At 36.0% G+C, this 16,259-nt stretch overlaps 2 protein-coding genes and 1 pseudogene across 5 annotated transcripts; 2 read left to right on the forward strand and 1 right to left on the reverse strand.

Annotated features, from left to right (window-relative positions):
* Positions 1-588: 588 nt before the first annotated feature.
* On the reverse strand, positions 589-2,318 carry LOC132051534 (coniferyl alcohol acyltransferase). Its single transcript, XM_059442669.1, has one exon. It carries the CDS (start codon positions 2,254-2,256, stop codon positions 886-888), a length of 1,371 nt encoding a protein of 456 aa, XP_059298652.1. The 5' UTR covers positions 2,257-2,318; the 3' UTR covers positions 589-885.
* Positions 2,319-4,556: 2,238 nt separating this feature from the next.
* On the forward strand, positions 4,557-9,282 carry LOC132051535 (uncharacterized). Of its 4 annotated transcripts, none has more exons than XR_009413751.1 (5): positions 4,557-4,832; positions 4,923-5,042; positions 6,416-6,521; positions 8,191-8,292; positions 8,508-9,030. XR_009413751.1 is itself a non-coding variant. In XM_059442670.1 (3 exons), exons 1-3 carry the CDS (start codon positions 7,146-7,148, stop codon positions 8,580-8,582), a joined length of 345 nt encoding a protein of 114 aa, XP_059298653.1. In that variant the 5' UTR covers positions 6,941-7,145; the 3' UTR covers positions 8,583-9,030. The 4 variants fall into 4 exon arrangements, 1 of the variants encoding a protein (XP_059298653.1); XR_009413750.1 differs by adding an exon at positions 9,188-9,282 and having other exon boundaries at positions 4,560-5,042; positions 8,508-8,998; XR_009413749.1 differs by lacking the exon at positions 8,191-8,292 and having other exon boundaries at positions 4,577-5,042.
* A 4-nt stretch (positions 9,283-9,286) lies between these two features.
* LOC132051536 (7-deoxyloganetic acid glucosyltransferase-like) lies at positions 9,287-11,555 on the forward strand (annotated as a pseudogene).
* The last annotated feature ends 4,704 nt before the right edge of the window (positions 11,556-16,259 follow it).

The raw sequence follows: 16,259 nt of genomic DNA on the forward strand, positions 1-16,259 counted from the left end.
CGATAATTCTTACAATCTTTGTCAAGATATTCCCTCAAAAACACCCAACACAAATTGTTTACTTTTCGGCTTTAGTTTAGTACAATAAACATCTTGATTTTCACTTTCTTGAATAGTTTCATCCGAATTTGAATTAGCTTAACAAGAGAATCTAAGTTTCTCTGGGATCGATATCCGGACTTAACGGTCTATATTACTTGTACGATCACGTATACTTGCGTGTGCGTTTGGGAGCAACACTTCCTCATCGATTTGTACGACTTGTACAAGCTTACACAAACCCCATTAGCCATATATGCACAATCGACCCATGTCTGGTATATACCGAGTGTCATACCACGAAATACAACATAAAAATTATTAGATTTCGGCATTTTTCAAAATATAATGAAAGGTAGAGAAGAAGAAGAAGATGGCAGGAAGTGAGTGAGTAGGGCGCATATGTTTTCAAAATAAAAAACTGCGGTTGTAATAAAAACTAGGGTTGTATGCATATGGCATCCGGTAGAGGAAAAAAGTGGGAGGTGTATGTATAAAGCAGTCGCATGCTTTAGATAAGAAGAGGAGTAATTATTACACGGAGAGAGATGAGAGAGACAGTGCTAACCCTTAAAGTTAACGATTGACTTTAGTGTGAAGGGTATAACTGGAACAAAATTATCACCGTCCGTGTAAAATGACATAAATATCCCCCTCATTCTGCCCACAAGATTTCTACCCAAAAATCATTTTCCAATACATTTTTAAGGGGAGTAACAAGTCAACATGGGTCAACTAAAATGAAACTGAGGGAGTACATAGAATCTGAAAATAGAAATCCTTAATTTGGAAAGATGCTTCTAAATTAGGAATGTCAACAGTTTCCTCTCTGAATACACCAGAGGGCTAGATAATTTTAAGATGGTCTGAAGTCATAGGTTGAAAAACATGTTCTGTATCTGATTCTAATGCCTCAATCATCTCAGGCCACAATATAGCTGAAATAGTCCAAGATCCATCACCCTTAGCACCTGGCCTTTGGTTAATATAACCAACTCCAATCTTTTTTATTGTAGAGTACACTGTTCCTAGAACTGGAGTTCCAAATCCAAAATCCACTTCAGCCACCGGGAATCTCCGTCCTGATGAGACCACAATAGTCGGACCACCTTGTCCGAGGACAACCTTTGAGAGCATCAACCCAGGCTTGTTCCATTCAATCCAATCAATTAAATCCAAGAAATGTTCTGCACTCGTCACTTTAGATATAGCATTGTGCACGTTATTCGCGACGTCTGATATAGACCCGTGCTCAATTTCATTCACATTTGCTTCTCCAACGGCTATAGATAAGGCATTTCCGATATAGTTCTCCGTTACTTTCTCATTTTTATTGCATATCCTTGTTCTTCCATCTACTAGCCATCCCATCTTGCACTTGTTGTGGTGGTCTTTATCAATTGCTTTGACCATAATCTTCCAGATACAAGCTGAAAACGCCTCGATTTTTGTCCTTTTGGTACCATCAATTGATGCCAATTTTTGCAGCCTATCGATGCTCGATGCATCAACGTAGTATAGGCGCTTAAGCAATTTCCTCGGGGTCAATATGTTGTGTATATCATGTAGGGAGCATGAAATGAACGATTGGTCAAAGGAAGGGTTGTAAATAGGCGGATCCCGAGCACGAAGAAGATAACGCCTGTGATCCGGCGAGAAAGAGAGCGGTTTTTTTCTCGCTATCTCGGACCACATTAGTAGAAACTTACTAAAGGAACTAGCATCGCCTAACGCATGGTCAAATGTGAATGTTATAAATATGCCTCCACATTTGTAATTTGTGAGTTGGACTTGTACCGGAAACTCCTGATTTATTGGAACTAATTTCCCCTCCAGACAATTGTTGAGATAATACAAGTCAAGTTCTGTTAGTGAAATGCTGGCTTGTGCTTCCAGAAACAAAGCACCAGTATTATCACATACAATTTCAGGCTCATTTGTTTCTGGATTTGGAATAATTCGTCCAGCAAATGGATAGAAATGTGATAGGCAATTAGCAAGGGACTTTTTTAATTCATCCGCGATTGAAGCTGATGAGTCGTTAGGTTTTGCTTCGCGATAGACGTAAAAATATGTCACTGGAAAGCGTCCAGAGAGGAGGTCGAGATTTGAAAGTGTGAGAATATGGTGCTCTGGAATTGGACCACTGGCTTTTACTATAGATTTTCTGATGAAACTTACTGTGTAATCACCACGGCTTGCATCTTCCAGTGCCATGATATTGCCTAAAAAATATTAACTTTGGATTGTAATTTATTTGAGATATTTTGGTCTAGTGCATACAACACCTTTTTATAGGAAAAAAAAAAAAAAGTATTTCGAGATAATGATGTCTGTTAGCATTATGAATTAATTTAGTCACTTCAGGAAAAAGGGACGATCAGAACTGAGTCATAGTGAAATATGCTTAGCGAAGATCACACTATGAATTATTTGGACTTGTTTTATTATCTTATTGACTTGTGTCAAGTTTTTACGGTTTGGTTGGAATTCACTCACAGGGGGTCCATTCTCAGCAGCCTTTTTGAGTCCTACACGAAACAATATATGAGCAATTAGTTTCTCTTTAAACTCTGTCCGTTGGACTTGGAAGACATGCAAATTTCAGGTATGAACACAATATAATAGGACATGCACCGGAGAGTTAATTGCTATAATACCTACTATAACAAAACTATTTTTTAAATTACCTACTATAACAAAACTATTTTTTAAATTAGTTCATTTTAAAAAGAATAACACATTTTAAACTAAACTAATTTCAGTTGAACTTCCTAATTATCCTTAATGATAAACGATAAATATCAATGACTATACAAATGTTATAATCGTATCCGATTAAATTGCGTCATATACATTGAAACGAATGAAATGGAATAACAACTAAAGATGGCTAACGAATGATAAGACTCCGGGCGGAAGAGACTTCCCAAAGGCCAAGATACTTGGAATATGCTGTTAGCACTATAATAAATATCTTGATTGAATGCAATTGCTAAAGTTCAACAGAATGACTTCAGCAGTTATAGTGCGACGCCCTTTTTGACAAATGGGAACTAGCTAGCAATTATCAAGTTCAACAAACCAATTATTATATCCCTCTATCATGAGGTAGCTTATGGGGACGAGCTTGTTCTTTTCATTTTGTAAATGTATTTGTAGACTAAACACATAAGTTATTTGGATCTGAAGGATCAGCTTTTTTTTTTTTCCTTTTTTTTTTTTTTGGTTGTTGTTGGGGCTAACGTTTTGGTATCAGAAGCTCATTAGTCAGACTAATTTAAATTCACGCTAAGTAAGCCCACTAAGAAAGTGGAGTAAAGCGCCCTCCACCAAGAGGTTTTCACTTTTATAAACTAGAGACTTCTGATTAAGGGCGGAGGAATTTCAACCATTCCAATACACCCCCACGATAATAAAAGAACTGATATTCATTACTCTATGAAAAGCATCATTTAATTTATCTTTGGGAATCTCCATCTCTCTTGACCCCCTTACTTATCGCGTCATTTATTTTCTTTGCCGAAGTTAACAAGGAAAGTCCAATTGAACTATAGAACTCAAGGAATCACTGAATTCCTACTCGTGACGTTGTTGCTTCTGATGAATGTTCAATAGGTTAATATTAGTAGCCAGATTGGGCAATTCGGAGAATTGCCCTTCTTTTGGGGTGGTCTTTAAATTTTGCCCTTCATATTTGAAATTTTTAAATTTTGCCCTTCATATTTGAAATTTTTAAATTTTGCCCTTCGGCTAACACCCATAGGTTCGTGTTCAACCCACATAATTAAAATTTTAAAAAAAATTCGCAAGCGCTTTAAATTTTCATGCCGCCAACAAAGATACACTTGTTAAGGAATTACACATTTACGCCGACCCGATACCATGTCTTATGGGCAGTACTTGGCATAAGTATGCCGGTCCCAGATAACTTTGATAATTCCTTCACAAAGTTATGCCTGGGGCATACTTTTAATGGCAAACTTTTATACGACTTCCGCATAACTTTATGAATTATCAAAGTTATGCCGAACCCGCATACTTATGCCAAGTCCGCCCATAAGGCATAAGTATGCCGGTCCCGCATAACTTTGATAATTCCTTCACAAAGTTATGCGGCGGGGGCATACTTTTAACGGGCAAACTTTTATGCCTAATCTCTAAAGATAATCGTGAAGGAATTATCAAAGTTATGTCGACCCCGCATACTTATGCCAAGTCCGCCCACAAGCATAAGTATGCCGGTCCAAGATAACTTTGGTAATTCCTTAACAAAAGTATGCCGGTCCGCATAGCGAAATTTAAACTTGCCTTGCGAATTTTTTTTTTAAAATTTTCACCGCCCGTGGGTTCGAACCCCGAACCATGGGTGTTAGCCAAGGCAAATTTTAAAGATTTCAAATATGAGTAAAATTTAAAGACCACCCCAAACGAAGGGCACTCCGCGCAAAAAAATGGTAGTTATAGACCTTCAAACTCCTCACTCCACCTCTCATAGTCAGGGGCGTATATTTAATTTAAATTTAAACTATTAATAAGTGGAAGTTCCCTCGTAAGATGAAGGGTACTCCCGAAATAATATCATCTCTTAGAGGCATTTTGGTATTTTCAGTTCAACCCTCTTTTTCCTTTCTCAATGACAAGTGTTGTAGCAGTTTCCAGTTGTATCGTACAACTGGGTTACACTACAGTCCATTGATTATCAAGAGCCTGACTCAATTTTGCCATTTCTTCTTCATCAGTCTTTTATGTCTTTTTTCCGTTCTCTGCAACTTGAGGCTCGCCTTCTTCTGGTCACTTACATTTCAATTGTTTCCTCCCTCTCACCTCCTTTTTACGAGATTATTATTTTTATTGTCATGCTTTGATTGGATTTTTTGCAGGCGAGCTTTGATTTTAATTTTTCCTCTTGGTTTCGGACTTCCCATGTTTTTTTTTTCCGCTAACACCATATGGAGGGAATTTTGTACAACTTTCTAATAGTTGGATGCATGCATTTGGAGGTAATTGATTTTCTTCCTTTTTTAATTTCAAGTTTTCGGTCTGTAATAGTGTGGTCATCTTCTTCATAGTAAAATCTGAACCCTAATCTTCTCTGTAACGTCACTGGATGATTTTCACATTTCAGGTTAAGAGCCCGTTTGGATTCGCTTATAAGCTATTTTCAGTTTTTTCTAAGTGTTTGGCTGACCAGCTTAAAGTCATTTTGTGATTAAAATAAGTTAAAAAAAAAATAATTTGGCCCGTTTGACTTAGCTTATCTAAAGCGCTGCAAACAACTTATAAGCCAAAAAAAAATAAGTTGCAGAAATCAACTTATTTTTTTTTTTAAGCTTATAAGCTGCTTAAAATAAGCCCCATCCAAACAGGCTCTAAGTCTCTAACGTCATATTGCTTTTCCGCTCTTCATCTTATGTGTTCTGCGCTATCGCCTGTTGTACAACAAAATAAATCTTATTCTTTAACTGCATGTTACGACATATGAACTCTACTACAGTTGTCTAATGTTACGACCCATTTTTTCTTGGATTAAGGTTGAGGTGATAATTCCTTTCTTAATTCTGTGAATTGATTGAAATTGCACTGAACTAGAGTTATTCCATTGACTTGTCTATAATTTCTGGATTCGTGTGTTTCTGTAACTCATGTTTTCATAGTTGATTTTTATTGGACTTCGCAGGTAGCATTTTCTATATGGTAGGTTGAGCACTTAACATTATTGGTAAGCTCAGTTACTTTTTAAATTTTGTTTATACCTTTGAAATTCTGAGGAGATATGAAGCTCAGAAGAGAACATGACCAGCCATAATATTGGCTAACATCATAGACTAACAGTCAAATATAGTCATAGAGTATATATAACGGATTTGGATCTTGTGTGTGCAAATTATTGTTATTTTAGCACCCCGATGTTTAATTTCAAAGAGTAGAAAGGTTTAAATAGCGACTCAATTAGTGCTGCTTATCTTGTTCAACATCTCACTAGAGAAGAAACAAGAGGAAAGAGGCTAAACTTATGCCATGAAAACTCAGTTGCTCACTAACTGAACCAAAGAAAGAAAATCTCATTCCAATTATATTGGCAACTGATATTTTGTTTCCATGATTTTAAGTTGCCTGACCAACTTTTGGTGAAAATCTTCTTGTTTACAAACAAGTTTACGCTAGCTTGTTATTACTTTAAATTAATTACTGTGAGCTATCATACGTCGTTTGATTAATTTATATAATTCTAGACATTCATAAGGTACTTTTACCTTGTAATCTTGATTTAATTAGGGGCTGTTGTCATAGTTTTGAGACACATTTTATTGCTTCTTGTTCATATATTTAGTTGTTCTTAAGTAGAGTGGAATTTCGCTAAATCTATTGTCAGAGATGGGGAAATTTCGAAAGATGATTTGGAGAAGTTGCAATGTTGGGGAGATTCATTTAGTGGAGCACGCAAAATAATAGAATGCAATTTACTAGTGTTATGACAGGTACAAGTCTCTCTGTCTTTTCCTCTTTAGTTTTCTCTGAATTCGTTAAAAGACTAAAATGAAGTGATGGAAAAAGAAAATTGACAGTCAAGAAAAAAATATTTCAGTAGTTTAGCAAGTAAATTGAAGTAATTTACTCAATCATGTCGATTAGTTCTTTGAAAAGTAAATGTACTGGTTGCAGTTAGGTGTGCATTGAGGATTTGTGTGGGATAACAATATGACGAGTTTAATGATTGATTAGTCGCACAAAGTTAAACTACTTCCATAGAATCTATCACAGTAGCATTTTTGGGTAAAAAATTTACCCACTAATAAGTAGTTCGATTTTTAAAGCTTAACATGTTCAGGTTGACTGCGCTATATACATTCTGTCTCAATTGGCAATTAAGAAAATGAGGTGTGGAGCTTTGTTAGTCTCACTCTAGGTTTGGGGAATCAAATAGTATTTGAGTGGAGGCTATTCTTATGCTTTCCAAGGAACTTTACACAAGTATTTGTCAATTGACTTGCTTGATTTTATTTACAAATGGTGGATTCTTGTGAAGTCCACGAGAATTCGTATAAATCTGTGTGTTAAATGACAAAGAGGTTTTCTAGAGCAGTGATACGTGGGAAATATGAATGTTCCTTCTACGTGTATTTACTTCTCAAATTTATTTTTGTGCCAAGCATTCCGGCATTTACCAAGGCTACTGCTGCTCTCTACTATTCCACCATACATCCCTGGAAAAGATTTGTCGTAGCAGTATAACCTTCAGAGAATTTGGGACAGAAATATTCATGAAAAAGGTAATTTCTGCCCAGTTCCCTGGGGTAAATGGATTGTCTTTTATTTATTTTCTCTAGGATGATTTGTGCCAGTTGAGCAATGTTAGGTGGTCTTCTTTTCGAGAGAGCAAGGTTATCCTCTGTCATGAATAGTTGATTAAACCACAATGCATATGAAACATACTTGAAATTTAGTGATCATCTTTTGGAATCTATTAGCTCCCTGATCTTATGTTAGAGAGAACTTACGTAATGGAGCTAACTCTCTTTTTGTACTTGTTATTCTGTCTCCAAAGAGTAACTATAAAGCAAAATAGGACAAAGAGAAGGGGAGGAGGGGGGTGGGGACACTTGGTGTTCGAGAAAATAGGAAGAATTTCGTTAAAATTTGTTTCCACTTGAATGAGTGAGTATCTAGGTGTTTATGTTCTATTAGTCAAGTGAACATTCCCGGTAAGCTACAATTCCTTTTCCTTAATTTTGTTTTGGGATTAAGGCGTAGTTGTAGTTACAGAAATTTGATGGCTTTCTAAGTTCCAAAGAATTATTCAATTTGGTGCAAGGGTCAAAATAGTATAATCTTAGTTTCCATTTAGGATACAATCATTTCATTAATTTTATGAATACAAATTTGTATATTCAAAATTTATACAAGCGTTTCGATAAACTGGATGTTTAATAAGCAAAATATTCTCAGATATGGTCCAAATATTCACAGTCAAATAAAAGTTGATTGTATGGTGTTTGACAAAACCTATATAGTGTAGTTTTTGGCTATATCTTCCGATTGAACTTAAATTACTCATGAGATAGGTTTTTTCTGTTTGACTGATTTATGCAAGTTATTCTGTTATTGTAAGAATTCGCTCCTTGAGTAACTTTGAGATATCTTTACAAGGGCGTAACTGTGCAAGAGAAGAAAGCTCTCAGACAATCACTTGGACAAGGCATACAGAATCACGTTTTACAAGACATGGTTGCAGATGAGAATGTTACTCAGGTTTGCTTTTCTTGGCTATCGTCTTAACTTTTTCATGTATTTTTGGTGTGGTCTCGTTTCATTTATTTAGAAACACGAGATCTACATTTCCTTAAGCTACTGGAGTAGCTACAGTGTAAAATTACATGGGAGGCTACAATAGTCATTTACTTGTCCCTGGCCAAGTATGTTGCTCAGTTATATGGCTTAAGATCTCCAATGTTTGCTTTGAGCAGTACTGCCCAATATTCACATCGAAATGTGAAAAAGACTCGAACTTTATAGATTGGAAGTGGAAAAACACACCATGATTGGAAATATTAAAGGAGGCACCCGAAGATAATAGTGTAAATTGGGGGTTGTCGGGTAGGGTATTTGAGTACGGTTTTGAAGAATTTATAAGGTATGGAATATTGCATTAGTAATCAATGATTATTAAGCATAGAAGGCAGTTGGTATATGTTGTCAGCACATCGCAATTTTTACATAGTTGACATTCTGGACCGAAACCGCAAATGATTTTAAAACTAAGCAGGTTTATTTTGATATAACGTTGAGAGAAATTTTTGATCTTATCTGAATGACAATAAACTTAATATGTACTTCTCATATGGAAGAGATTTTGAATGTTATTGATCATCTTCCATGTTACAGTGTTGGGTATAGTATTGGATACGGGTATATGTGGAACAAATATAAGTCCAACTTCCAGCTGTTTGTTTCTTTGGTCGGTCTTCCTTTATATATTTGTCCAATATAAAGATGTGATTTAGATTGCTTCTTGCCTTCAACTTCAATGTCAGATTTTGCTGGTTGGAATAAAAGGGTGATCAACTTCACTTAAAAGTTTGAGCTTATTTTTCAATTTCAAGTTTGATGATTTCTTTATTTTGTTTTTCCGTGTTATTTGTGCAAGTTTTGATAGGTCTACCATTAAAGTCATCCAGAAACAAGAAAGAAACTATTAGTGCAACGTTAGTCGATTCTGCTAAAAGAGATTTCTAGAAGCATTTTAGTGCAACATTAGTCAATGCTGCTAAAAGAGATTTCTAGAAGCATGAAACATTCAGTTCTGATTGCCTAATCAATAGATTATAGACAAGCTCATATAAATAGTTGATGTGTTGTGTTTAAATTTATGGAAGTGGCTACTCCCTTCTAAGTGAACCTTTTTTGGTTATGAATTTGTGTTCTACTGTAAAATTTAAACTATAGCAGATTGGCTTGTAATACACTGACTTTCGTATGAGTGCTATAATTTTAAATTTGTTCTGCTCTAAGACCAGCAATGTTGGGCATACGCGCATGCTCAGAACAGGCACGGGCCATCTAGTATTATAATCAGTGGTGGTTTAGTTGACTCCTAAATTTCGACGCGGAGTATAAATTTATATGTAAAAATTATTAAAATTGTAATAAATACTAGTAAATACCATAGAATCTAACTGATATTACTAAATTTGCAAAAATTTACATGGATCAGCCTTCTTGCCTTTGTCATGTCTTAATACTTCCCTTCCCTGTGCAGGGCCATTTCAACTGCATGCTCAAGTTTGCAGAGTTGCTTTGTCGTGGGGGCTTGCATCTCACATTTCTCAACTCAGAATTCACCCATAATCGTCTCTTCAGTTACACTGACATTCATTTGTATCCCAATTTACACTTCGAAACAATTCCTGATGGGCTTCCAGATGATCATCCAAGAACTGGTGACCGCGTAGTGGATCTCTTTAACTCTATTAACACTGTCACGAAACCACACGAACCACGACTTACGGAGATGATCATTGCTGGTCGATGTGATAGTTCACCACTTACATGCATTATTGCCGATGGAATTATGTGCTTTACTATACATATTGGAAGAAAACTCAACATCCCCACCATACTGTCTAGAACAGTTAGCGCTAGTTGCTTTTGGACATTTTTCTGCCTCCCAAAGCTCATTGAATACGGGGACCTTCCAATAACGGGTACTCTATTGACTATATGTTAGATCAATATCCATTTCTGGAACTATTTTTAAGTTGATCTGGTTTTGTTAATTTTATAGCTTTAATTCCTTGATGTTATGTTGTGGAGTTAATTTATACTATATACTTACATTATTATTTTTTTCGCTATCAGTGTAATTTAACATGTTATAACAAGTTACCTGCTTTACATTCCACGTAACTAGTTCCACTTATTATGGATATGGTAAGTTAATTATAGTTATCTTTTAGGTGATCTGATGTGTAAAAATCCTTCTACACTATAGGGGTGTATCATAGTTAAATTCGTTGTGCTATATATGCAGGACAAAGTGACATGGATAAACTACTCTCCGGTGTCTCGGGTATGGAGTCCTTTCTACAGCTTCCCGATCTTCCTAGTTTCTGCCGTGAAACTAATCTTGGTGACCCCTCGGTCTTGAGGTGGTCATGTCAGCAACTCAACTTACAAAGAGTGCGGACAGGCTTATTCTCAACAGTTTTGAAGAACTTGAAGGGCCAGCACTACCCCAAATAAGCAAGCACATTCCAAAACTATATACGCAACAGGACCACTCCATGTACACCTAAAAGCCAGAGTAGCTACAAAATTGGGGATGACATCATGTACATCTTCCAGCAGTCTTTGGGAAGAAGATAGAAGTTGCATAAATTGGCTTGACCAGAATGTATTCAAATCAGTAATATATGTTAGTTTTGGGAGGACTTGTGAACAGTGGAAAGGCTTTCTTGTGGGCTGTAAGGCGAAAATCCGTGGCTGGCGACCATCAAATTCCAGAAGAGCTCTTAGAGGGTATAGGACAAAGCTGGTATATTGCAGAATGGGCTCCACAAGAGGAAGTCTTAGCACATCCCGCTATCGGAGGATTCTTGACTCAGTGGATGAAATTCAACATTGGAGAGCATATATGAGGGGGTTCCAATGATATGCTGGCCATTTTCTGCGGATCAACAAGTCAATAGTAGGCTTGTGGGAGAGGTTTGGAAGATTGGATTAGTAGGAAGGACAGTTGTGACAGAGAAATAATTGAAAATATGGTGAAGGATTTAATGGGGACTAGGAGGTATGAGTTCTTGAAATGTGCCCGTCAGCTGGCGAAATTGGCTAGGAAATCAGTGAGTGAAAATGGATCATCCTACTGTAACTTGGAACGCTTAATCATGGACATAAAATTGAGGAGGAATGGCAACTAGAAGTACCTAAGTTTAAGTAATCATCCTCAAGTGTCAAAGCAGAACTCTTCTGCTTGATATGTACTATTAATGTTCAATAATATATTCATTTTGTTATCGTAAGTGTCAACTGGTCAATTGCATTCTTTATATCAGAGTTTCATGCTACAATTTATAATAACTGGACTACATATAAGACATCGCAGAATAGTTAATGAACCGTATAAGTTTCAGTAGTAACAGCAAAGGCGACAGATCCAAAATCAGATTTAGTATCGGATTTCACATGTAATTTTTTGCATTCCAGGAGATATCATGTAAGGACTGGAGGTCCCCAAAGTTTGATTAGTCTGATTATTTAGCTTTGCAAAATGAAATCTAGTGAACTTCTGGTTCTGTAATGAATGAGCCTGGATCAGTATTAGTAGAGCAGCCCAACACCAAATTAAGTGGTTATGTCTGGGATTCAAGTTGACAAATAGGGCATGGAGGGAGATAGGGTTATGCAAATGTTTTTGAGAAAATTCTGTTTCCTCTCATCCCAATTCTTAGTGTATGTAAGAATTCCGTGTTATCTTTTCTATTGCCTTAGTTTGACCTTTAAGATTTCCATTGTACTTGCTAGTTTTGAGTTTTCTATCAAAGAAATGAGAGTTCCCTATTGTTGAAGTATTGAAGTGTTCACTTAGGTTCTTAAAAACTAAAACCAACTCTAACTTAATTTTCAGATCTAAATTATTTGATTCCAAAATTAATCTAATATGACCATATACCAACACTTCCGGAGGAAAAAAAATACCATATACCACCACGCACTTGCTTTTCAAACACATTATGACATCAATATTTCAATTATTATACATAAATTATACAACAATGATATATTTTCTATACACACACTGTAGGGGTACGTATTCTATACATGTCACGATCCAATTCACGGGTCATGATGGCACCTACACTCTCACCCCGAGTAGGCAAACCATCCCCAAATCATTTACTTCCTTTTAAGACCACGTGCCAAAATTTAGTACACTGAAACACTAATCAATAAATGTAGTAACATAGACAAGTGCAGAAGAAAACTTGAATCAATTAAATTCCCAGAACCTGGTCCTAACTTGTACAAGAGCTTCTAAATGGAATACATACTTTGAAAATGAAAATACCGAATCCACACTGAAATAAATACTGTTTATAGAAAAGAAACAGACAGATTGCATAAGAAGAGACTCCGGGCTGCAGCTCCGGCTAGTAGCTTACCCAAACAGCTTTGATGATAGCCTCGGCATCAGTTACGAGGTCTCGAACACGAACCTAGATCAAACTCTACACTCTGTAAGGAGTGCAGCAAGAGTAGTATAAGCACAACACTAGTACTCGTAGGCATCATAGGCCAACAACGATTAGATAACGCATATAAACAGGAAGAAATTAACAAGTAGAGCAGATAAGCAGTCAAGTACAGTCACATATCATTTTCTCAGGTAAAAGCCTACAGTAGTAATAATCACAATACATCTCAATATCCTCCGGTCATAGCCTAGGTGAAAGCTTCTAATCCACAAGTCCGCCAAGTTTCTAAGTAATCACTTAGCAAACAAGCAACAACTCAAGAAAATCACCAACAAATAATTCGATTAGATAATGTGCTATGCAATGATATGAAGTACATACAAATGGGATGCAATGCTATGCCATGCCCCCCATGCCTCCTCTCCAAACTATACACACATACTAAGGGTAATACCTCAAAGCCATGACTCATGGGGGGCCCGCGAAGTCCATATACCCTCGTTTCGGCAAATGACCTCAGACACAAGCACTCTCTCGCTCCGATAAATGACCGCGGATCACGAGCACTCATCTCGCTCCAGTAAAGACCTCGGATCATGAGCACACTCTCTCTTTTATGCTCTCCGGCAAAGACCTCGGAGGCTACACTCTCTCACTTACCATCATTTCAGATCACAATCATGTCAAATCACACATCATATCAAATCACATTTGAAATCGGTGATTTATGTTAAATCATCAACAACTCAAATCACGGATGTTTACAATGCATGACACAAATGCTAATCACAACTCGAGTCGACTAAATTATCCATCTCTATTCCATGTCACAAGTGAGGTATCAAATGCCAAAGATAAATGAATCAACAATCACAACTCAGTGCTTTATTATTAACCTTCCTTTTTCATGAGGTAAGTGAGATATAACAATGGGTATCGTAGAATCAAATAATGCATGCCAAAAATGCTGAACACAATTCAAGTCATTACTTTCGGCCTTTCATTTCCATGAGAGGAATGAGAATCAAATGATAAAACAGATTAATCAACTAACACACGTATTAGCAAACATGGCGACAAGCCCACATAACAACATCCATACCAAACCAGTGGTGTTATCACCACAACTATGCCCTAAGGCCTATCATGCTTTCCGCAGTCAACATCTATCAAATACATACGATTCTCTAAAAGGAGTCTAAGAAAGGCAAGTCGTAACCTATCTCGAAGCCGAACAAGTGCCACAAACCAATCCACTTGACCCTTTCCTTTCCGAACTGCCCCAGAATGATCAAAGTCTATCAATTTAGTATTCTACATTAGTATACGAGTCTAAGGACACCCATATTGCTATACTTCTCAAACAACTCAAAAATGACCTTAGAAAGTGCGCCTCGGCCCACAAGGGCAAAATCGGAAATTTGTTGGAAAATTAGTTCACCTGAAATCTAAACAATCACCACCTTAAGTTTCATGCATATCTAATCCCAAATGAGCATCAATTTCATCAATTTATCAAAACCCCCAATTTTGGGAGAAAACCCATAAACTAAATCCATTGAAAATCCGTTTTGAAATCAAGTCTAAAGTTTAGAAATAGTTTTATCCAAGCTTAATCAAGCTAAAAACTAGAAAATCCTTTCAAAACCATCCCTGATTAGTTAAGAAAAATCACTTTCTAACCTAGGGTTTATAAGTCACAAAATCATCTTTCGAAACAACTTTCTCATCAAGAAAATCCTTAATTAATCCATTACGAAATCATAAAAGAAGGATAGAAAGCTTACCCCAATGAGTTACCTTGAAAAACCCTTCAATTTTCCCCTTCCAACGAGTTACTAGGTCCAAGAAATGATATAGGGAGAATGGGGTTCGAAGTTGGAAAATATGGGATTAAATGGGACTTTCTGATCCAGCATCCCGCACCTGTGGACTATCCCTCGCAGGTGCGGGCTCGCATCTGCGGAAAATTGGCCGCAACTATTAGAAAAACTCAAATTACATGGGGATTTTATTCGCAGAAATTTCCTACAGATTTTCATGCAAAAATCTGAAATTCCTAAGTTCTAGTATATTTTACCTGCAAAAAACTTTTTCTCAAGAAAATCTGCAGGTAAATTTGGCGTCATTTTGCGCAAAAGTACTACCTAGGGAATTATGTGGGAAAATTTGTCCGCAAGAATCCTTTCATAAGTAAATCCACAAGTAAATGAATAATATAATTTCCTTTATTAATTCACAGAAAAATCCCCATGTAAAGCTACCTGCGGATTTAGTTAGGGATAATTATTTGAGGATTTATCCAGGAATTTTCATATCTGGGGAATTTCCTGAGGATCTTTAGCCTGTGGATTTAGCTAGGAATAGTTTCTTGGGAATTTACCTGTGAATTTTATTACCTGAAAAATTACTTGAGGATTTGTTTGTTGCGGATTTAGCTGGGAATCTTTCTTGGGAAATTACCTGGGAATTTTATTAACTAGGGAATTACTTGAGGATCTTTTAGTTGCAAATTTAGCAAAAAAAGTAGGGAAAAGGACACTGTGTATCCAATGGCCCAGAGTAATGCCACATTTGGCTAATATTTGGGCCTAATACCCCCAGGAGTCCGCTCGGCCCAAAATAATACCAAAAAATGGCTGGCTGGCCCAAAATAATGTCAAGCACTGGCCGGCCCAACAGCCCAAGCGCCTTTAAAAAAAAAAAGTTAGACTTTTTTTAGTCACCACAAAAAAAAGTCGCCACTAAAGGCTTGCTACAGAAAAATCAGGTTTTTTAGTGGCAATTAAAAAAGTCGCCACTAAAGGTTAAATATCCCAAAACATGTATAATATGTGTATATTTAGTAAGAAATATCCCAAAATATGTATAATATGTGTATATTTAGTACTATATACAAGAATGATACAGTTTATATACATATGCTGAAATTCTATATACACTTTAGATACAAGAATGATATAGTTTATATACATATGCTGGAATTAATTATACGTTAATTATACATTTATTATACAGATATTATACAATAATGATATGATATTTTTTTTACATATACAATAGTGACACGTATTATATGCCACAATGATACGGTTTCTATGATACATTTTTTATACGTATGATACACTTTCTATACAAGACTGATACAGTTTATATACACATGCTGGAATTATATATACACTTTCTATACAAAAATAATGCATATTATATACAAAAATGATACAATTTTCTATTCTATAGTACACATTATATACACAAATGATACATATTATATACAAAAATGATACATACCTTAGTGATTCATATTTTATACAATTTCTATACATTACAGATAGGTACTGATACATATTTTTATACACAAATGATACATATTATATACAAAAATAACCTCAGAGTTTTTTTGGAATATTTCTTACTAAATATACATATATTATACATGTTTTGGGATACTTAACCTTTAGTGGCGACTTTTTTAGTTGCCACTAAAAAACTTGATTTTTCTGTAGCAGGCCTTTAGTTTTTTTT

This window comes from Lycium ferocissimum, chromosome 4 (assembly GCF_029784015.1).
Source record: "Lycium ferocissimum isolate CSIRO_LF1 chromosome 4, AGI_CSIRO_Lferr_CH_V1, whole genome shotgun sequence".
Classification (NCBI taxonomy): Eukaryota; Viridiplantae; Streptophyta; class Magnoliopsida; order Solanales; family Solanaceae; genus Lycium; species Lycium ferocissimum.

Excerpts from the sequence above, each read along its gene's own strand:
- LOC132051534 (XM_059442669.1), bottom strand. The coding sequence starts at position 2,256 with ATGGCACTGGAAGATGCAAGCCGTGGTGATTACACAGTAAGTTTCATC.
- LOC132051535 (XM_059442670.1), top strand. The coding sequence starts at position 7,146 with ATGTTCCTTCTACGTGTATTTACTTCTCAAATTTATTTTTGTGCCAAG. Across the intron at positions 7,314-8,190 it reads CAGAAATATTCATGAAAAAG|GGCGTAACTGTGCAAGAGAA; the intron begins GTAATTTCTGCC and ends TATCTTTACAAG. Across the intron at positions 8,293-8,507 it reads CAGATGAGAATGTTACTCAG|TACTGCCCAATATTCACATC; the intron begins GTTTGCTTTTCT and ends TGCTTTGAGCAG.